The sequence below is a fragment of the Erpetoichthys calabaricus genome, chromosome 5 (assembly GCF_900747795.2).
Source record: "Erpetoichthys calabaricus chromosome 5, fErpCal1.3, whole genome shotgun sequence".
NCBI lineage: Eukaryota > Metazoa > Chordata > Cladistia > Polypteriformes > Polypteridae > Erpetoichthys > Erpetoichthys calabaricus.
In genome coordinates, this window is record NC_041398.2 from 85,813,493 (window position 1) to 85,836,876 (window position 23,384).

The window sequence follows — 23,384 nt, forward strand, 5'->3', positions numbered from 1 at the left end:
TAGCACAAGGGAGAGATGTTCTAATACGGTATCGCAAAGCAGTAGGGATAGGTAGGCACAGGTGTGTGCAATGTATTTTAATCGAGGTTTTATTGTACATATCTCTATTCCAATAACAAGAAAACACCACAAAACAAACTAACAAGAATATCGAAGACCTCACAATGTAAATTTTTCACATTTTTGTAGTTTTTTTGTTGATGTGTCAAATGTGTCCCTGCTGAAGTAAATGCTAAATGTACAGTGCACTTTATTTACATACTATGTAGAGTACACACGCAAACACATAAATCATAAAAGGGACATTTTTTATATATTACTCTTACCTGAAATATATATGTCTCATATCACAGAAGATATACTAATATGAGAGCCCTTAACATAGCATAACATATTCAAACACCCTTAATCCAACACTGGGTCATGAAGGTCATGAGGACCCTTATTTCTTATTTATAGAATTAAGAAAGAGGAAGTAAATGAGAAGAAACTCACAATAACGCAAAGCAATGAGTTCTTTCAGGATTCCTCATTAGCCTTGTGTAATTTGCCCACTTTATAATACACAAGCAGACATAAAATTGTTTCAACATCACCTCCTCTCTCTCTATTATTATTTTACTTGGTTACCTAACTGCCACCAAGGATATTTTGACCAAGTCTTTCAATTTACACCAATGTCAAGCGTTGCCTTTTTTTTTAATTCTTACTTCTAAGCTACTCTTAGCACCACTTGCTAGCTGACCAAATTTATGGGATTTCAGGCCATAGAGGTGTCCTGTGTTTCTTTATTCTTTGCACTCCCTTTGTGTCCCTTTAAAGATTTACTCATGCAGAACTTTTGCTGAGCTTCTGACACTTTTTTTTTTTGAATAAAGTACTTTTCAAGGTTTATCAGCTTCAGTTGATTTACATTCACATCATCTTGAAGTATAATGACTACGACACATTCACCTGTGGTTTCTTTAGACCACATATGTAGATTTATATGATATTTGGCCATTCATGTCGACTTATGCCTATGTCAACACATTGTAGTTCTCTTTGTCCCTATGTGTTGAAGATATCCCCTTTTTTGGATGCACTGGATTCCAACTGAACTTGTAAAGAGGGGTCAGTGGAAGAAGCTACCTGGATGTCTGCTCCTTTAAATATGGTAAATGGTTTATGTCAGCAGGCAGCACCATGTTGGCACCTCAGACAATGGTGCCTGTTTCAAAGGACATAAAAGAGAGGAGCTTCATGCTATTTGACCAGTCAGAGAAGAGGCAGAAGGTAATTTAGTAGAAAGATCATGACAAAAAGTGACAAGGGAGAGTTATTCTGAGAGTGTTTGCTTGGCAAAGTAGCCGAGTCACCTTACACAGTTTTCTTTAAATGGGTTAGTGGGCATATTTGTAATGTGACTGTGTGTATATGTGTTAATAAAAACTTCTTTGCATAAATTTGACAAAGTTAAGCTATTTTATTAAAGTAAATCAGAGGGAAATCTCTAAACATATTATTACTTACTCCTTGCCATTATTCACTTGTTACAGATGGAAACGGATAAACAGCACAGTGCTGAGTCGATGTCATCGGACAATATGTCCAGGTATCAGCTACATTGAAAATGTTGCACTTTATTTAATTTTCTTTATGTAAATGCATATATTGTGTCAGTATTGAATTATTATTTATCTTTTTATTATTAATATTTTATTGTTAAATGTTGTTGTTTATGCAATACTATTTTGTTTCACATGCTCTAACACTAATGAAATTCTATTCCCTGAGTCCCTTGGGTAGTAGTTGCTCTTTGCTGTACCTCTTCTAGAGCTGCTTTCTACCTCAATGCAGTCTCATTAGAGCCCTATACAGTCTCATCATAACAATTCTTGATTTATAATCAAGAGTTTTTGCAATATTACCTATCACTTATTTGTCATAGACCCCCATGACCCTGTAGTTATGATATAGTGGGTTGGATAATGGATGGATGGATGGACTTATTTGTCATTACAATTACTTTCGCACATTGCCTATAGAATATTGAGCCAGTGTAAATCCCTATATCCTTTTCAGAAGCCAAGTCATGTAAGACTGTGTGGTCCATCTTGTATTTAGAACAAGTGTTCCTTTTCCTACAAGTAGAACTTTACACCACATTAAACTGCACTTTCTCTGTATTTCCCCACTTTTGAAGACTGTCTGTATTTTGTATTGTTTTGCTGCATCTCACTCAGTATTGGACATCCTCCAGTTTTAGTTTACTTTCTACACTAGAATCATTGTCAGTCAGTAATTCATTCTCCAACACACTTAATGCAATTCATTTAGAGTCTACCCTGGCAGCAACGCAGCATGGACAGGATGCCAGTCTGCCATGGGGCCAGAATTAATGTCATTAATATGCTTTAGAAAAATGAATAGACTTCACTCCACGTGAAGCATTCTCATTTTATTTATAATTGCTTTCCTGGGCCCAATAGCCAATCTAAATTCTTCAGATTTCACAATCACCTACCTACACTTTGGGATTTAAAATGCCAATAGCTCTGCCATTATTTACATATACAGCAATTAAACCTTAGGAAAAGTATACAGTAAAAGTGTGTATTGAGAGGATGGCTACTATCTGATACGATCGAATTGACTTCTTTGTTAGCCAGTCTGAGATTAAGTGTGGTGTGCTGTGCAATATTATAACTAATTTTAAACAGTGTTCTTAATACTAAGATTGTCAAATCAAAATATATAAGTCCATCCATCCACATATCCAACCTGCTATATCATAACACAGGGTCACAGGGGTCTGCTGGAGCCAATGCCAGCCAGCAGAGGGCGCAAGGCAAGAACAAACCCCAGGCAGGGCGCCAGCACACACACCAAGCACACACTAGGGACAATTTAGAATCGCCAATGCACCTAACCTGCATGTCTTTGGACTGTGGGAGGAAACCAGAGCACCCGGAGGAAACCCACACAGACACGGGGAGAACATGCAAACCACGCAGGGAGGACCCGGGAAGCAAACCCAGGTCTCCTTACTGCGAGGCAGCAGCGCTATCACTGCGCCACCATGCACTGTGGTTTTGTTTCTATGAAAAACATGTTTATTTCCTCTTCTCACTTATGGTCATCTATACTTCGTTCAGTGTTCAGTCTGTTGTGTATGATAATCCCCCAAACATGTATAGTGTTCAGCTAACTCTACAGTCTGCCAAGGACAGTGAGGACTGGGTCTAAAATCCATTGCCATATATTTGTTATGAAGATATTTATCTGTAAAAGGAATGTTCACATCACTTAACAAAATCGTCAACAATAGAGCTGTGATTATCATTCTTATCTTGACACATACTAACAATGACAGAGACAGCGACAATTTAACAAATGCCTGTCCTTGTGTGAAATCCAGGGGTCATTTGTTCGCATACAAGAGCTGATTTGAAAGTCCATGTCGATTAGCACTTTGAATTATAATGGAAACTTTCACACTTTTTAATCAAAGTCTAAACACCTCAGCTGCAGAATTTCAAAAGTAATACTTCAGAGACAAAAACAAAACTAAAAATAGCCAAATCACAAATATACTCACACACAGAATTCATATGTGTTGAAATTAGTGATGTTATGTCTTTATGGACACTTTGTCATTTTAAGCAGCTACTGCAGCTCTTTTTCACCACTTCATTAGATAAAAATGTCCTTCTTTTTTGTCTTTGTTTCTACCCCTTGAATACCTCAGCTTATCATCTCAGTTCTTGAGTTAAAATTTTCTTGACTACTTTTCCAAATCTTTGCAGAAAATCCAATCATATATCATTGCTTTAGAGCTAAAAAACATCACTTTCAGCTAAAATCGCATAATAGGCACTAAGCTAAAGGGCACGGCCACTCAAGGACTAAACAGAAACCAGCACTGACTGTGACTTCCAAAGAACCAGCATGTGGTGTAAGGTCAGTTTCAAAATGTTTCAGTCAGCCCTCATGCACCGAAGAGGACATATACAGCAGCCCTGAAATTATCTCTGAGGTAAATTGCTATGTATGATTAATAAGAGACTTTCTTAGCCATTAAAATATCTATTTTGTCTATTTTTAAAACAGGAACAGCGTCAACCTTGGCAATCTGTTAATAAGCAAAAGTCCAGACCTACACATGTTGATTTAATACAAAGTTCCTAATAAAAAAATAAAAACTATAAGGCTTTTATTGTCAATATCCAACTCATTTCTGTCTGATTTAGTTTTATAAGAAATGTACACCTTTAGAGAGAGCAGGCCACTCTCTGTATCTGTGCACATCAAGCCCTATCATGACCTTAGCTTCATTAGGCCATATGTTATGGGAATGCATTAAATTGACATAATTTTGGACAAAAATCTTTGCATACTTTTCAGGCAACATTGATATCACAAATACTACTAAAACATTAATGGCAATATTAGGTGTACTACTGCATAGCATTAAAGTGCATGGGGATAAATCAATAATAGCCAATACCGTACTACTAGAACTAAACTTAACTTCCTGAACTGGAAGAATCCCAACTCACCTTCTATAACTCAGTGGGTAAGCAACATTCTAGACTATCTCAAATTAGAGAAAATCAAATCCTGTGTTGTTCCCCATCCACAGAAGGTTGGCACACTCTCCTTGTGCTTGTGAAGACGATTCGGATTGGCCCAACATCCCAAACATGTGCTGACTTGGTCGATTTACAACTCCGACACTGGTCTGAGGTGGGTGGGTAGAAGAATGTGCCTTGTGTTTAACTGGTGTCTTTCAACGACGGCTCCTGTCATGTACCTGACACTGCCAAAAGAAGAACAGAATACCTGCCTCATGGGGGATTTGAGACAAATGGAAATTTTATTCACTACTTTCTCTTCTTTGTCACAATATTATCATACCCTACCGACAGTGACCTCTATGCATGCAACAATATTACATCAACTACTACTATGTAACGTAGAAAATAATAATTAATTGATGTGAGTTTCCACATAATATATCCTTCCAATAATTGTTTTTATCTTCCGGTCTAATTTGTCTTTAGATCCATGTGAATCCACCCCCTGTCAGAATGGAGGGACTTGCCTTACTGAAAGTGTTGAAGAGTACAGCTGTCTTTGTCCTCTGGGTTATGGAGGGGACAAGCATTGTGGTAAGACTTTAAAGCATATGGAAGGTGATTATTGTAATTAGATTTTGTATCATATATTTGTTTAAGAGTATAAGCTCTATTTCCAGTTTAGTCACTATCTATGTCGCTTTTTTATATGTACTGCTAGAATCTTCATGTCTTTTCTTTGGAGGCTCTAGTTGTTTCCCATACCTCAAACATTGCTGATTATGTTCATTAGCAGCTTACTACATATTAGTGGGAGCAAGGCAAAAACAGATTCCGTTATATTTATATCAATCATTTTTACCAGAATGCAATAAAACATTTACAATAACAAGCTCTCAAATTTATCACATAAAGAAATGGTCTCATGTTCACTGGTTGAACTTCCTCTTGCGAATTGTTTAATTTTGTGGTGTTCCAAGTATTTAAATAATTTTAACTGTCTTGTGCTGAAGCACATTTTGGATGGGTGATAAAAAGGCAGATTAACCAGCGTACTTGTATAAAATGCATCTTTAGGGAAATTCATAAATACAAGCATGACACAACATCATCAAGCCTGCTTAATCCAATTCAGGGAAACAGGGAGCCATAATTATCACGGCAGTAGACATGGTGCTGGTCCATCGCAGAAATAAATGAGCATTATCACTTTATTTGTTAGAAAGTTAAAATATTTTTTCCAGTTTTTTTTTCTAAATTACCATTAGGGTGACATTTAAACAATAAAACAAATCAAAATAGTTTGGAATAGCCAAGACTGATTATTGTTTCCTTCTCTTTCAGGTGGAGACAGATATCTCAGTAAGTACTTCTGCCTATTGCATTAAATCAAAAGTACCTAAAAGCAGAGAGATTTCACGTCATTTCATTTCACTTCACTAATCCCCAACTCCCTTTGCCCTCCAAGTACCTGCAGGGCTATCAGATTGTGCAGTGGACCTCGTTTTCCTGATAGATGGATCTTGGCACATGGGCTTACACGCATTTCTTATGGCAAAAGATTTTATGAAAAGACTTGCTCATTCGGTCTTTATTTCATCAAATAAAGTTCAGATTGGAGTTGCCCAGTATGGTGATAAAGTTCATATGGAGATCACCATGCAATTTTACCAAAATGTTTCTGAATTAAACAGTCAAATTGATGGAATTTCCTTTAGGGGAGGGAACACATTCACAGGAAGAGCTCTGGATTATATGGCTCAACATGGCTTCAAAGTTTCTCAAGGAAGTCGAATGGAAGTTCCCCATGTGTTGATCCTATTGTCTAATTCCAAATCACATGACCTGGTGACTTTGCCTGCTGAACGAGCGAAAGAGAAGGAGATATTCATTCTAACTGTTGGTGGCCACAGGCTCTTTAATGAAATGAACATCATTACTGGAGATTCAAGAATGGTGTTTTCTTTCAACGATGAGCAGGAATTGTTCAACAGGGTCCTGGAAATGAGAACCAAATTATGTGGATTAAATTCCCCAGGTATGTAAAACATATTGAACCACGTTTATTGTTTTATGTGGCTTGACAAAATAAAAAAAGCTGGTGCATGTAACCGAATATCGTTTTTCAACTTACACATTTCTCAGAGAAGAATGCAAAATGTTAGTTTGTATAACAATGTATAACGAAACCTAAAGTGTACTCTTGTTGTGTCTCTCCACACCGAGAATGATGGCAGAGACACATTGTTTTTAAACATAAGGGAGGGAAAAACAATGTAAACTAATTAAATGGGGAAAAATCCCCACTGGCCTACCTAAAGATATGCTTAAAACGTGTCCACAAGTTAGGGTAGCTCTTCGAAAACTCCCATTATTGCTGATGTCTGTTTCTCTCTTTCTTGCAAACTTGATATCTTCAGACGGCAAGTGAGATTTTGCCCAGAATTACCTCCCATTCAAGTGTCAATCTCCTTGTAAAGTTGAAATGGCTTTAGAACTCCTTTGGGAGTCATTCCCAGCCAGCCTATGGAATCACTTTCAGGGTATGGAAAGTCTATAATTTTTCATAAGATACATCCAGCTACATCTCATCTAATTTCATTGACCCCAGGAGCTTCCAATAGCACGCAGAATGCTATGGTTCTAATGCAGGCCCTCAATTGTCCACTACCTTAAAAACTAAACTAACTTACTCTTGCCCTCTGGTGCATGGTATGGAGAAAACATGTCAAGTCCTCTCTACTCCTGCTCTTTACATTTGGCAAGCTAATCTAAGTTTCTACAACTATGGATATGGTGCTACCACTTGCCAGCTAGAGAGCTGCTTTTGACCTCCAGGAGCTCTTGACCACTGCACGTTACTGCAGTTTTTTTCACCACACATCAAACTACTAACATCTTGTTCCATCTCATCCCAAAGCAGCTCCATTGGATTGAAATCTGGTAATTGAGCAGGCCATTGGAGTAAACTAAAGACACTGTAATGGTCATTGAACCAGGTACACTGATACAGCAAACACTTTGGTATGCTGTGTTCAGATGACATTTAATCGTTATTAAGAGGGCTAATGTGTATCATAAAAATAGTCCCCAGACAACTGCACTACCATCACCACCACCACTTGACTGTGCAATTGATACATGGCAGGATTGAGAAATGGGTTGATGGTATTTACAATAAATTCTGATCCTACCATTTGCACACTACAGCAAAAATAGAGATTAAGAAAATCAGGCGACATTTTTCCAATCTTCAATAGTCCAATTATGATGACCACTTGACTTGACTACTACTTTTCCCAACCATAGTTCATAATGTGCCGCAATGGTAGTGCAGCTGCCTCGCAGTTAGGAGATCCGGGTTCGCTTCCCGTGTCCTCCCTGCGAATAGTTTGCATGTTCCCTCCGTGTCTGCGTGGGTTTCCTCTGGGTGCTCCGGTTGCCTCCCACAGTCCAAAGATATGTAGGTTAGGTGGATTGGCGATTCTAAATTGTCCTTAGTATGTGTGTGTGCGCGCGCGCGCACCCGCCCAGGGTTTGTTTCCTGCCTTGCACCCTGTGTTGGCTGGGATTGGCTCCAGCTGACCCCCGTGACCCTGTAGTTTGGATATAGCGTGTTGGATAATGGATGGATGGAGTTTATAATGTGCTTGACATATCTACAGTCTTCCATTTGACTACTCCCTAATGTTTCCGCTAAGGCTGCCATCAATCTGCTTCCACCTTCTTGTTGAAAAATTAATCTAAATGTATTAGCTGGCATCAGTTTCAGTAATTATCTCAATTTTTCCATCAATCCTATCATTTCAATACTTCCGTTTGCTTAAAGTGAAAAGATCCAGTTTCATCAATCTTTCCTTGTAGCTCATACTCCTTAGTCTGGGAAGAAGTGTAGTCACTCTTCCCAGGACTTTCTCTTGTTTGTATTGCATCCTTTAAGCAATTTGGAAATGATAATATTGCAGATTAACCCTGACAAGTATGTTAAATCACTTTAGTACACTGTCGGGCAGTGCGCCACGGAACCATAACCCTAACTTTTGGTTGATTAAAAAGATAATGTTAAAAAAAAATATTTTATGTTGGAAAAACAGATAACAGTTAATCAGATTGTTGAATAAACAAATGTATTTATTTTGAATGCAAGTTAAAATTTTCGCTGTTCACCATTCATCATAATATCAACACCAGCGGTGTCAAAAACACATCTCGTGAGACTTAAAAAGTCTCGTTGTTAGAAGATCTCACTCACTGGAAGCTCTTATTTCTGTGAGCAAGGCTTTTCAACATTTACAGGAATGAAGTCTAAGAAACGCGAGAGACTTCAAATGATCGACAAGGAAATGCGCGTCTGTCTTTCGAAAATTGATCCTCGCATCAATCTCATATGTGCTGAAAAACAATCTCAACGTTCACATTAATTAAATTTAAGATTTATCCTTTGATTCCTTTATTAATAAAATGTCTTTCAAACTTGTAAAATTAATTTAGTTTTTATTGGCGATTGTCCATAGATTGTGTCGTCACTACTTTATTTATGGGCAGTCCCTCAGGTGCGTTGCGAAAGAAAATTTTTGGACTTAGTCCGCCGCAACTCGAAAAAGGTTGCCTTTCACTGCTTTAGTATAACCTTTTTTGACTTGTACTCAGCCCACCTGACAAGAGATAGGGGAGACTGGGGATGGTTGCAACACTTTTTGCATTCCCCTCATTTACTCAGAGACTGTTTGGACTACACCAGCCAAATTTGTATACTATAAACTTACATCTGTCTGCTAATTACCCATAGTACTTGTAGTTAATTATATTTTACATATCCTGCACAATATTAATTTGAACTGAAGAAGTCAGATGTTGCAACGGGGACGGTTGCAACACATATAAGGGACGGTTGCAACATGTTAAACATATATTAAATTTCAATAATTAACCTTTGCCTTTTCTCTGAACTTGCATAGTACTGTGTAAATCTACAATTATACAATAATATTAAAGTAGATTTTTATTCATATTGAAAGTTCTGTATTTTTATGTCACACGGGATTTTTTTAAAATGCTTTTATTGTCCAAACATGGATCTGCTTTAAAACAAGTCAAAAATATTGAATACAAAGTTAATTTAAAGTCACCCCAACAATTCTACTGGCTCTCAGGATAAATCTGCCAGTTACTAGAACAATTATAATATAATTCTTACTAATTAACAGTATTTAAACATACATTTATTGTACAATATTGAGAATATCAAATACAACCCAAATAAAGTTGCACAGATATTCCTAAACAGTGGCTAATCACCCCTCATATAAAGTACCCCACATCTATACTGACTAACAGTAGAAATCTGCCAGTTAGCAGAACAATTTTGGGAACTGGCTTCCAGTGAACCTTTCTACAAACAACAAGAACAAAATAATGCAACTCTTTTAGTCAGATTCACAGTTGTGGGTATGGAGATACCAAGTGCATTGATTGTACAAGCTAGTGTGACAAGTGTGCCTCTTTCTGCTGAGGTAGCTGCACCAACTTGCCTGTCACCACGTCTTGCCACAACCCTGTCGGGAGTTTGAACAGTTGTTATCCCAGTTTCATCCATGTTCCATATGTTTTGTGACTGAAACTTGTGTTTGTCCAAAACCTGGCTTAAATTGTTAAAAAAATTGTAAACATTTGTTTCATTAAAACAGGTTGCCCTCGAAAGGCTTGTGGCTTGAGGACGTCTTATTGAGAGAGTTGGGTGCCGTTTTAAAAAACCATTAAACCAGTCAACACCAGCCATACAGGCCTCATTCCACTGTGAGGGAAAGTTGCACGTATAGTGAGAGGCGAGTTGAAAATGCAAGCCTACGAACCTGAAATAAAATGTTATAAAATGTAAATAGTTTTTATTATCTTTCACTTTTTACCGATATTACCCTAACCCTCTCACCCTCTTACTCTCTTTATACATTTCTGTTAATTTCTCTTATCTCTTTAGGACTTAACCCATAATCTAAGTCTGCTGCCCTTTGTAAATACTGTTTTAGACTCCTCTCTTGGTCTTCTGAGAACACTCTTCTGATGGTCCAGTACACTGCACGTGGTAACTTATCTGATCCCTCACTTGCAAGCTTCTCTCTTTTCTTATGGAATCGAAATAAGGTGGTATGACAGATGGAAAAGTCCTTGGCGACTGCCCTGACTGTCCTGCCCTCATTCCTAATTACGTTTGAAGCTTGTTCCAAAATTTCGAGGGGAACCCCTCTGTTAGTAACTCTCTTCCTCACTCTTGGCATACTGGAAAAAACAGATTATTTCTATTTTTAGATCCATAAACTACAGTTAAGCTGTAAAGCAGAATACTTCGGACTTAAACTGAAACAAATGTGCTGATTCTGAACTAAAAATGTTAAAAAGTAATGATATGTAGTCTATTTCAATATGGCTGGTTGGCTTGGGGACGGTTGCAACAAGTTGTTGCAACCGTCCCTGACCTGCCAGCCATGACAGAACACCATGTGCTAGCTATTCAAAGAGTCAGGGAAACATGCTAACAATACTTTTTAAAAGTCAACACCACAATGATTTGAACTAGACATGTTTTGATTAATTAAAATAAAAGCTATGGACAGTAAGTGAAAAATACAACTTGCAAAAAAAATTACTTTCATACCTTCAAAACAGTTATTTTTCAATAAATGCAGCAGCAGATGATGAAACTGTATAGTTTCTCTCTGGTGGAGAGAGGGCCTAACTGAGCATGTGCAGTATGAGTATCATCACTCTAGCATGTTTCTAATTGGAGAAATAAGACTTGTTGCAACCGTCCCCAGTCTCCCCTATGCCTCTTCGTTGAGAAGAAACCCTACTTTTCCCTGATGGCAACATGAATTAGATACCGGTAATCTACAAATCTCCGACTTAAAGTTTAAATCCAAACAATATATTTGATCTCTTTTCGCTGTTTCATTATTTCACCAAGTAATAATTTCCATTTGTTTGTGCTAATGTGATCTTTACTATCATTTTTTTTGAGACTTTCAAATTTTAGTACTTTCATTATCTCTAACCTGCTCTGCATGTGTATCGCGCAAACGTTTTTGAACCTCTTTACGACGTTCTACTTTATCATCTACTCTTTTGTCTTTTATTTCCGGCCCCGGGCGTGGTACAAAGTTTCGTCTCGCGGAACTTGAAAATATCTTTCTGAAAAAGTCACTTCTTGTCACAGGTGTTTTTTTTTTTATATATAATAGAGAGAAATGTATCTGATAAAATTCCATATATCTGAAAAGTTAGAGAAAGCTTCCTTTCCCTATGTTTGCTGGACCACTCAAACATTCGATCAGCTTTCGCCTTTTTAATGCTGTGGAGGTTGATGGTTTAAAGAGTGTGTTTCACATTTTTTCCCATTTGGTGTTCTTCCATAAAGGGTGACAATATTCCCACATAGTGGACACAGAATAATTTCTTTCCATGACTCTTGTTGTGCTGCTGATCTGTATGTATTTAAATTGGATTTTGTACAGTTGGAATACTGCCTACTTGCACAAAGGGCAAATAATTTACTGGTTGCCACAGTTCTGTAATAAATCCTGTGGCCGACAACATTATGATCCTCTCATGGATTTTTCTGCCGATAAGTGCATGCCCAGTGTAGGTGAATGTTTATGTCATATGCATTGTTGGTCTTTGTAATGTGGAAGAAGTTACTTTAGTGAGTGACATGAAAACACTAATGTGGATGGAGATCATTTTTTTTTTTAAAGGCTGTTTTTACTGTAAATGAAAATGTAGCAGGGTCAACATCTCCTAAGCATACTGGAGCAATACCTGGTCACACAATAACCAGTGACGTACACAGCAATTATACATTCATAATCTGTTCAATCCAATGGAGTGTCTGTTCTAGCAGGTGTTCGCAGTAAATACTGTAATTTTATATTCCTAATTTAATGCATGACTTTAAATGATGCCTGTGTTTTTGTAAAAATTCAGGTGCTGGGTGTTTATTTAATAATTTGAAATTCAATACAAGCACTGATAACTTATAACAATTACTTATTTCTACAGGTTGTTTTTCAAAGTCCCTGGATCTAGTGTTTGTTTTGGATGCATCCAATAATGTTGGAAGAAATGATTTCCGGCTTATAAAAAGCTTCATCAAAAATATAATTTCCCAATTTGATATCGACTCTGACCTCACTCAGATTGCACTGGTGATTTATAACAAGAAGCCACGAATGATTTTCAGTCTGGACACATTTGACAGTGAAGGGGCCATGAAAAAAAGTATAAGCCTTGCTCCATATTTGGGTGGTCATGCACAAACTGGAAGAGCCTTACGATTTGTATTAGAAGATGCAACAAGTACTAAGAAGGGAGCGAGACCTGGAGTTACAAAAGTTGTGCTTGTGGTAACAAATGGCCAAAGTACAGATGATGTAACTTCTACTGTGGATCAGCTAAGCCAAGATGGTATTACTTTGCTTGTTATTGGAGCTGGAGAAGCTCAGTCACCAGCTCTACTGAAAATTGCCAGAAGCCCCAAGTTTATGATTCCTGTGCCATCATATGAACATTTAAAGCATTATGAAGCTAACTTAGTACGGAAAATATGCAATGGTAAGAACAACAAAATGGTCAACGGGCATTTTGATTTCTTGTAGCACACCTACACTATACAACACATAGCTGTGGACGTGGATATCCACATCATGGCATTTCCACTGGAGAGGAATCATAGGCAGCATGGTGAAGTGGCCAATGCCCTGGAATTTAAACCACAAGGCTGCTGGTTTGGATCGTGATTTGCCTTATACCTAGTGCTCCCTGAATAGCCTTCAATATCCTGTGACTGTGGACTGGATAGATTAGATAAATGATACAAAAAGTAGTTGTAGGAGTCAAAATAATGCATAAAACTTCCTAACAATTTAGCATGAATTCTCAATTAAAAAATGCATCAATTCATTTTCTAACCTGCATCTCATAAAAGGCTGCCAAAACTAGATGGCATATCTAGCTGGTCCAATACAATGTACACTTACACATACCTACATGGCCAATCAACACCATGAAACTTTAGTTTGCTTATTCAGCAAATAACCCCATAAACAGTGTTAACAGCTATGCAGCGTAACGTACTGAAACACACAACCATACACTCTATAAAAAGGAGAGTAAAAACACAACCAAATCTAACATGAAATGTGCACTATCAAAGTCTAAGTGAAACTTGCTCTTTTTTTAATTGACATTTACTAAAATACAGTGGTCTGCTGCCTCAAACACAAAACAAGTGGCAAGATTTGTGAATTTCAATCTGTTGAGTTTAATCACGCCATAGACACCAACATTTCTAAAACTCTTTCTCAAAGAAAGTTAAGGCTGTGTCTGCACTGTGCCTCATTCATTTGCTGCCATTTGTTTCTGACAACACCTTTCACCTCACATTTGATAAAAACAGTTTGACTAGGTGTGGCAATATCTTGGTGGTGGTTAAGGGTCATTCATTGGATACTGAATGGATTTGCTTCAAGAATATCTGAGTTGCTGTGGTGGGTTGGCACCCTGCCCGGGATTGGTTCCTGCCTTGTGCCCTGTGTTGGCTGGGATTGGCTCCAGCAGACCCCCCGTGACCCTGTGTTCGGATTCAGTGGGTTGGAAAATGGATGGATGGATATCTGAGTTGTTGGTTTTTTGTCTTGACAGCACTAGCCAGGAAATAACATGGAAAATATAGCACACATTTGTGGCACAGCATACACCACTATAAAGAAATGTAAGATCTATTGGGGGTACCGACTGATATTACAGCTGCAAAACATATTAAAAGAACTTAATGAATAAATGTTTACAGTAGAAGGTAGCACAGGTGAAAAATGATATTGATAATCATTGTGCTCAAACTGTTTTCAAAAATACAACCATAATATGGGCTCACCATTGTTACCTTTCCTGCCTGTCTCCAGACCGTGGTCGGGGTGACGCAGGGGAGCTTCTCCTTCGTCGTGTTCAGTGGTGTGAAGCTCCAGGGCCAGAGCCACGTGCTCTGGGGTAAAACCCTGTCCCTGAGTTCCCTTGTCCTAATTTTCAACAAGGAGCGACACAGAAGGCTTGAAGGCTCCAAAGTTAACTTTATTGAAAATACTTTTTAGGTGCTTGTTTTCAAGTTAACAGAGACCAACGCCAAGAGAGTGATCCGCTACAATCCAACACAATACACACACAATCGACTTCCTCCTTTTTTTTTTACAATCTATATTCAAAACTCCACCCCTCAACACCGACAACTCCACCCACATCCCACATTCAGTATGATCGAGATGTCAGGCTGTGATTTTAAGCTCTGATCCCAACACCATGTTAATTTTTCAAGTTAAAGTTTATTATTCACAAACATGCATTTGCCATATGAAATTGTGTTCTAAAGTTAATCACTTTAAATAAATTTAAAAAAATATTGTGCTTGCACTGGCGCTTTTTGTTGTTGGCCATGGGGCACAGAGTTAAAGTTTAAAAACTTAACAAATACATCCATTTTACAAGCTAAGACAGTTGTTGAGTGTTGAGCAGCGTCTTGTGATTACACAAACATAAAATAGTTTAAACTTGTCACTTTTAGACAAAGAAAATTTAGACTCAGCCATTTTAAAAGAAATCAAGGCCATGCACAATGGCTTAGCACTTAGCTTTCCTGCTCCAGGGTGTGGTTTCCTCTGAAAAGACCAAATCACAGTATACTTTTCGTGGCACGTGGTTGGCTTTATTTTGATGTACTTCTGTATTTATGTGAGAATTTGCACCAGCAAATAAAAAACATATCCTTATCATGAGAAAAACGTACTAGGAATATGCAATAAAATTATTATTTCCTGATACACTTTTGTTGTGACAAACGTCCTTCGTAAACATGGCGCGGATTAATACTTGACAGCTGTCTTGGCTGGAAAGATGAACGTATTTGTAAGTTTATAACCTTTTCCTCCATGCCGCATACCCTCCATTGTAAAGCGCCACAGTGGGCAAGATATATATATTTTTAATATACCTGTATACTGTAAAGAGCTTAACTTTATAGGCCCAACTGACATGGCAAATTCATATTGTCAAACTTGGAGTTGCACAAAAGACTGGAAGGCAACACCTGATTTCCTAGGAAAAATAAACTTATTGTTGAGCACGCTGGAACAGTTTCAAAGCTTTTCTCCAAATACAAGCTTTTATTTCAGCACACAAGATACAAGCAGCGATGAGTGCTTTAGCTCCCTTCTTCAGTTTAAAAGAACACAAAGCCTTCTTTCTCGAACAGATTGAGTGGCTTGAGAACAGAAGGGCAGGTGAGAGCTCAGCTTCAAATGTTCTAAACATCGTGCAACAAGCACATTAGGTGGTAAGCGCGCAGCTGATCCTGTAGAGGGCAAGTTAAGAGTGTGCTTGTTTTCCTATTGAATTACTGTTTAAAATGGACTTTTTGAAGAGCAGCTGTGTTAATTTGCTCATCTGCCACCATCAGAGACAGCGATGGGGTGGTGTCAGCAGTCACAATAGATACGGTGTTTGTGAAGAAATTACTTTGACGTGAAAAATACCAAACTTATCGTTTACGTGCTTTGAACATAGCAAAAGGGGTTTTGCCATAATGTATTGTGATTCAACACTTGTCTCTTCTTTAACTAAAGGTGGACATCTTTTATGAGATTGAACTTAAACACAAATCTAATCTGTCTTCTTTCAAATAAATATATAAAACTAGCTATGTAAGCCCGTGCTGTAAAAAGCCCAGGCTCCTAGAAACTATTGAAATCGTCAGAAAAAAAACTGAAACGCAGAGTCGGCGGTTTCATTTTGCGGACATGCTCGCCCCCCTTGTCTATCAGCGGCTAAGCGAGTTTCTCTCTCGTTTGTCTTACCTCGATGGTTTCACTTTGGCGACGAAGTCGCTTTCTTTCAGCTTCATGCTGTAGCCTTGTACTTCTTTCTTCTTCTGACTCGTTAATTTGGGGCCACCACGCACTTACGGGCCGGACAGACAGACTCTCACACTTCCACGCGTAGAAGTTTATATATAAGACTTAAATTTAATTCACTTCCCTTTTATTCCACTTATCCTACTGAATGTTGCTATAGCAACATGCCAAGCTGGACATGCTAACTCGAGCAGTTTCTAAGAGATCCACCTGGGGAAATCTCAGACATTTCTATGCCACTTTAGTTGTAGAAAACTGCACAGAAACAGGGATACCAGGACACACTCTATTTGAGCTAGGTGTAGTAGTGGTTGCCAGCAAGCACTTTGTGTGTGGGGTTAGGGATGGCCAATGTAGCCTAGCCGTACTTAGCCCAAAAAAGCTACATACAACACCACCATCCTCAGTTTGACTGATGAGCGCCAGACCAGATCTTGTGGTCTATGATCTACTTTCAGGTCTCCAAGATTTGAAAAAAATGTAATAAATTCATTTTGGATGAGTATGATAAATATCCCATAGCAATCATTATTTTTGTAAATACTTGTAAACAGAACAGTTTTGTATATATGTACCTTAACTCTGTAATAAATGAGCAAAAAATATGATCAAAACTCTTTTTTTAAAGTTCTGTGTGAAATGTCAATGAATTGCACAAGATTTTTGAATAAAGTTGTGAAAACCTCTAAAGATATTTCCTGTCATAACAAATGAATTATACACAGTTTCTCTTTTCAAATGATTTTACCGTCTTCAAAGTTTTAACAGAATGCCAGCACTCATTAGGACACCCAGTATTCCTGGAAATTGTATTCAGTTCAGATACTCCCTTCAATTCCTTACTTGACAACCAAGCCAGAAAAAGATTTAATATGAAGTAATCTCTCAAGGATAATAAAAATCCAAATGATTTAACACATTCAAATGAATAAAGACAACTTTGACAAACACTGATACAAACAACCTGCCAAAAATTTAATTTTTTGTCATTTAAAATGGCATACCCTCTTTCCATTGTGTTAAAGTAGATGGGTCTTGATACAACAAACAGCAATATATGACCACATTTATACCAGCAGCGTAGTGTACATTAATAAAACAGACATTTCTCTAAGCAGTAGTGTCTCATGCAATGGAACAAATAGAAATTTTAGAACACCACCATTATGAACCTGCATTATTAGCACATAGCAGAATGGATCCATTCACGTTTTGCCTCAACCTCATCTTCCTATTAAAATGAATCAACAGGGAAAAAGATTAATCAGTTCATTGCTCATATTTATCAAGCATCTCATAATAGGAAAATGGTCCTAATTGGCTCAAAAATCTCTTAGTGACACAAATTTGGTCCTCCTCTTAGAAGAAGGAGTAAAAACATTTTATTAATTCTCCCAAGTTAGGAAACTACTAACTTCACTAGGGTACATGATAACTCATGGGCTGTCCTAACTAGCTAGGAGATGCCATTCAAAATTTGTCTCACACATTCGGGGAAAGGCTGAATGGTTTAAAAATGCTGGACAGCCATGAACTTGTAAAAAGATGTTGATTTGACAGAAATTGAATGCCATTCATAACAAATTACATGATGTGGGGTGAAGCCATGTGCTGTCAATGAAAATTAAATTGTAATGTCACACACAAAATACAGTTTTGCAATAGTGATCATTTTGGGTATGTGACAACCAAGCATTTCTTGAATTTTGCACCAATCTTTAAAAAGCCCTTACAGCACGTGAGGTAATACACAGATTGATAACATTTCCCCACCACTCCTGATGAGTTAATATTAAAGCAAGCTACATTCATGCAAATTGATACACTCATAAAAATCATTGCCCCAAGTGTGGATGACCGTGCATAATGTGAAACGCAATTCATTAGATAGAGCGTTGCAGAAGATCAGTATTATTCTCAATGTTGTAGTAAATTGACAACAATAATGTGCAACTTAGTGCAATATCCTACTTTATTATGTTTTCCCTCTTCTTCTACTTCTACTACTACTACTTTGTTATAATTATTGTCTTTGGAGCACAGCCTTAGTGTTAGCACTGGACAACTACAAAACATCATTATGAGTTCCAGTTTGCAGCTTGGAGTATCATGAAATCGTGACATCATTTATTCTCAAATGTGAACTTGAACCCCAAGCTGGGAGTAGGTGTAGTATTTATAAATACTTCTTATGTCCCACTCTGAGGCAAGACAAATTTTTATCCTACTGTGACTTTTGGGGCAGTTCATAGGACTTATTCGGCTACACTTGATAAATACAGGCCCAGGTGATGGATTTATCCAATTTTCCAATGTCCAGTGGTCCTTACCTTGTAGCAACTGAACTTTTTTATTAGGTCACTTCACATAAAATGAGAAAAGCAACTAATGCTATCATCCTGTCGGTCTATATGAAACAAATCAGCTCCCAGTGGACTGATTTTGTTGAAATATGTTATACTCATTCTTCATGGAAACTTGTCACAAAAGTTCCGTTTTCATTTAGATATCTAGAACAGAGTACACTGCACAAATTTTTAAAACCTGAAAATCTCACATTTAAAAGTACTGGCAAATGATAATATCAGAGATTAGCCCCAGCAAGTGTCTAGTACCACTTAAGCATAACCTCCATTGACTTGTATTCAAGCTCACCGTAGTTTCTGTGTTGCTTTGTTTGTATTTGTATAAGTAAATATTATTAGGTGAGCTTCAGTTTAAAGGAGACAAAATTATACAATAAATTAATCTGATCAAATCCTAAATATCTGGAATGATTGGCTATAATTATTCACTGTATTTCACCCTATCATCACCCTTTTCATGTCCTGATTCAGTATAAATTCAGCTTTCTACTTAGTGTCAGTTATAAATGGCACTATTTAATATAAAATAGTAGAAACTGTGTTCAAACAGACAAAAAGTTGTAATTTTTTTTCTTAAATTCCAATGTAAAAAGAAACCTAACACACAGACTAAACTGAATAAAAAAATTATGAACTGAGAAAAGATACTGTAAGTCTGTGACATCTTATTTACAGGTGTATGCCCACCTTTGTAGACCCTTCCCTTGAACCTGGGATTTTTATATTTTTTCCATACCCATGGCATATCTTTGTACTTTACTGTAAAGCAACAATTAAATCATACTTTTATCAACTGCTTTATATCCTCTGATTTACTGCAAATTCAGCTTTCCACTCATTTCAGGAACTGTGAAAAACACTAGGCTGTATTTATATTAATATTAAATACAATAAAGAAAATACTGTGCAAAGAGACAAAGACAAAATGAACAAAAATCTGCATATTTTAATTTTTAAAACAATACAAAGCAGTTAGAATGAATGAAAAAATAAAAACAAAATCAGTTTTGAACTGAACAAAAAGTTAGTGAGTCTGTGCTGTCTTTATTAACCAGGATAGGCAGTATATGTCCGCTTTCTGTAGCATTGTTCATCACTCTTTGATCAGTGCTTTACATTAAATATTACATGCATGTCTAACTTCATTCTACATCACAGCATTCTGTTCGCCCAAGAGCTCAACAAAGGTTGATGACTCGCCAGGCAGAATTCAATAGCAGTCCCAGGACTGGAATAGCCATAATGAATAGTGGTACACATTCTTAACTCTTTTAGGGCTGATTTTTGTTTTCCTTTTCTCCCAGGGCTGAATATTTTCCCAAAAACTCAATTTTCTGAAAAGCATATAAAGCAATAGTTTTTCACATGTATCAACGTAAAACGTCTGTTGCTGCATGCAGTGCCTTATTTCAGCATTTCAGCCATCTCTGGTTTCCTGCATGAGGGTGGCGTTGGCAGAACAGAGCACAGCCGATGCCGGTACCTCACTTTCATTTTAGTTCTCGATCTCCAGACCACCTGCACCAAAACTGGAGTCCGACAAGTCAGAGTCCAATTCAAAATAATAAAATATACATAAAAACGACACCCACTGAGTATTTTGCTTTGTGCATTCACTTAGCTCTCTCGCCAGATGTTGATGCCATTCTAGGGATATCCTCCTAGCAAGGATGGTCTAACTATAAAGCAATGGTGAGTTTTGTCAACGTTTATAGCCGATTATCACCGTCTACCCATGGATGTTCACTTTAGTCATCATTTGCCCTCAACCCTGTTGTCGACAAAAGCCAACATCTGCCATAAAACAGTTAATGCACAAAAAAGAAAATGAAAGAATACATGGAAATGGCAACAACTAAGTAGGATAGATAAACTAACATATGAATAACCTGCATATCATCTGCATTGTAGATTACAGCTATTGAAAAAGAAACAGCATTGGCATAGATGATGTTTTCTGGTTTTCATTGGCTGGCAAAATTATTTCTGGGTCTGATACTGCTGTAAACATTTTCTTGCAGCAACTTTGTAACAAAATACAAACAAATAACTAACAACATTATTCTGTACAAAAATATAGGCAAAACGTGGTGCTGACACAATGACAATGTTCAACATGGCTCAAGAGATTTTGATGCCATCTTAGATCATTTCCCAAATGTTTTACTTGCATCTGTACACCTGAGGAATAGAGTACTCCATCTTGTTAAAAAAAAAATAAAAAAGCCTTTGAATGGGTGATAAAATAAAAAAATATAAAAGGTTTTTATATTTATATTTTATATTATATTTATATAAAGGTTTCAGTGTATGTGCCATACCAACAATGTGGCACTATCGCAGTTGGACTGGTCATCACTGTACATGCAAGTGTCGTACTGTATATTGTTGAAAAACTCAGAATGTCTGCTTCTACATGAAATTTGAATATTTTTATATATCAAGCTTATCTATAATAAATAAAGCAGAACACTGTAAACTTCCTGCCGGGCAAATCAACAGAGGTTTCCTATCTGTGAAATGGCACAAAGACAAGTGTTACATGTTTGGAAACGGCAGGATCACAAATTTTACTTGAAATGTTTTGATTTCTATAGCTGATCTAAAATAAATAAAGCAAGAAAAAAAAAATATATGGATCTATAAAGCAATCCACTGCCAAGGACACAGGGGCTGTAGTGAATATCAAAGGTTTCTCGACAGTTAAAAGGCACATTGATTATTGTGATGCTGTATGTTGTTGGAATCAGTAGATTCTGTCCTCTTCAGTAAGAGCTGCTTTGATTCCTACAAGCGATCTATAATTTAAAAAATTTATAATGAGGGTGTTGCAAACATGGCAGCAATGTCAGCACTGACACACTCTTTCTTTCATTACCTTTGTAACTGTAAAAGTAATAAATGTAAGTAAGTAAAGCAAAAAGTCACTTATCTCAATAATTATCTACCTTAGCTTTTCATAAGATTTGTTTTTGGTACAAGATGCCTGAAAGAGATTGGAATCTTAAAATGTTTTAGATTTGTACCAGGGCACTGAAATCTACTTTAAGAGAAAGAGAGACAGACACGGTCAGATGACAGACTATATGTTTGAATAGTACAGACGAAGACTTAAGAAAAATGAGGCACCAAAACCTGAAAACTTGCCAAAAATGAAGGTCTTAAACAATGATGATAGAAACTAAAGAATCCAAAATAACTCTGTATATTTCTGTGACTATTCTACCACAAAGAAGCAGTGTGCTGATAAATTTTGTACATGGAACAAGAAGACTTCTACTATCATATGGAAAATGGTCACAAATGGTGGTGAACATCCAAAGACATACTACAATATGATATTGAGGTGACACCACATTGCATTACACCAAAAACAACCTTAACTCTGTGTTTTATGCATATTACAATATTTCTCTGATACTATAAATTATCTGCAAAGTGCCACAATGACCTACTACCCATCAAAGCATACCTAAATGAAATGTCAATCATACATTTTTTAACTTGTTTTTCTTTGTCAGGAGTGTCAAATGCCCTACCCCACAGATGAAAAATAGTACAAGTTGCACATTCTGACTAGTTCTATTTTTGGTGCCACTGTTACATGTGTAGAGTAGAGATGCTGTGTATGTTGGGAGAAGGATGCTAAGGATACAGCTGCCAGGCAGAAGAAAAAGAGGAAAGCCTAAGAGAAGGTTTATGGATGTGGTGAGAGAGGACATGCAGGTGATGGGTGTAACAGAACAAGATGCAGAGGACAGGACGATATGAAAAAGGATGATCTGCTGTTACAACCCCTAACGGGAGCAGCCGAAAGAAGAAGAAGTTAAACCAAGCTGAAAGCTAAAGGAGTGTGGCATTCAATAACACCTTTCATTAATATTCTCTCATACCGTTTGTGGTTCAATTTCTTTTTAACTTAAACTACACTGTAAACGCTTATCAAGTAAAAATGCATAATCATAAAAAAATAATCCTTTATCGATTTAGTGTCATCAGGTTTATTTCCACCATGTCTATACTTAACATACTGGATTGACATATTCTAAACTGTGTCCTCTGGAAATCTAAGTTCTGAACTGTTTATTAGCTATGGTTTGGAATAAATGATCAGGGGAAAGATTAATTCTGCGTATATTAAGGTCTGTTGCAAAAACCCTGGCCTTCTGATAAAAGAAAAGCGAGAGTTCCCTGTTGATTACAAAGTTGTGGTAGATAGTAGCAAGTCGTGTACATAACTTTAACTGAGACCTTTTATTTCCTAGATCCATTGCTGCTGCAAGAGCAAGGTGATAATAACCAGCTGCATCATAAGGGTCCTATAAAACAAAAAAGCAAGAAAAGAACAAAGATGTTTTAAATATAAATTAGCCTGCTAAAGCATATTACCACTATGCAACTGCCATTAGAAATATCAGTAAATAATGTTTATTAATAACTGAATATATATAAGCACTATGGTAAATTATGTTAAGCATTTTTAACAGATCAAAAAGAACATTTACTAT

The 23,384-nt window shown here is 37.1% G+C and overlaps 2 protein-coding genes across 3 annotated transcripts in view; one reads left to right on the top strand and one right to left on the bottom strand.

Annotated features, from left to right (window-relative positions):
* LOC114652762 (von Willebrand factor A domain-containing protein 2-like) overlaps positions 1 to 13,395 on the top strand; it is a 38,091-nt gene extending 24,696 nt beyond the window's left edge. For both annotated transcript variants that reach the window (XM_051927688.1, XM_028803079.2), the window contains 5 exons: positions 1,539 to 1,594; positions 5,046 to 5,153; positions 5,904 to 5,921; positions 6,028 to 6,597; positions 12,612 to 13,395. In XM_051927688.1, the coding sequence (XP_051783648.1) occupies positions 1,539 to 1,594; positions 5,046 to 5,153; positions 5,904 to 5,921; positions 6,028 to 6,597; positions 12,612 to 13,207 (1,348 nt within the window). In that variant the 3' untranslated portion in view covers positions 13,208 to 13,395. The remainder of the gene's footprint in view (positions 1 to 1,538; positions 1,595 to 5,045; positions 5,154 to 5,903; positions 5,922 to 6,027; positions 6,598 to 12,611) is intronic.
* Positions 13,396 to 19,802: 6,407 nt separating this feature from the next.
* Positions 19,803 to 23,384, bottom strand: part of LOC114651771 (SH3 domain and tetratricopeptide repeat-containing protein 1) — a 73,156-nt gene continuing 69,574 nt past the window's right edge. Inside the window, 1 exon segment of the mRNA XM_028801729.2 lies at positions 19,803 to 23,195. Within this exon segment, the coding sequence (XP_028657562.2) occupies positions 22,944 to 23,195 (252 nt within the window). The 3' untranslated portion in view covers positions 19,803 to 22,943.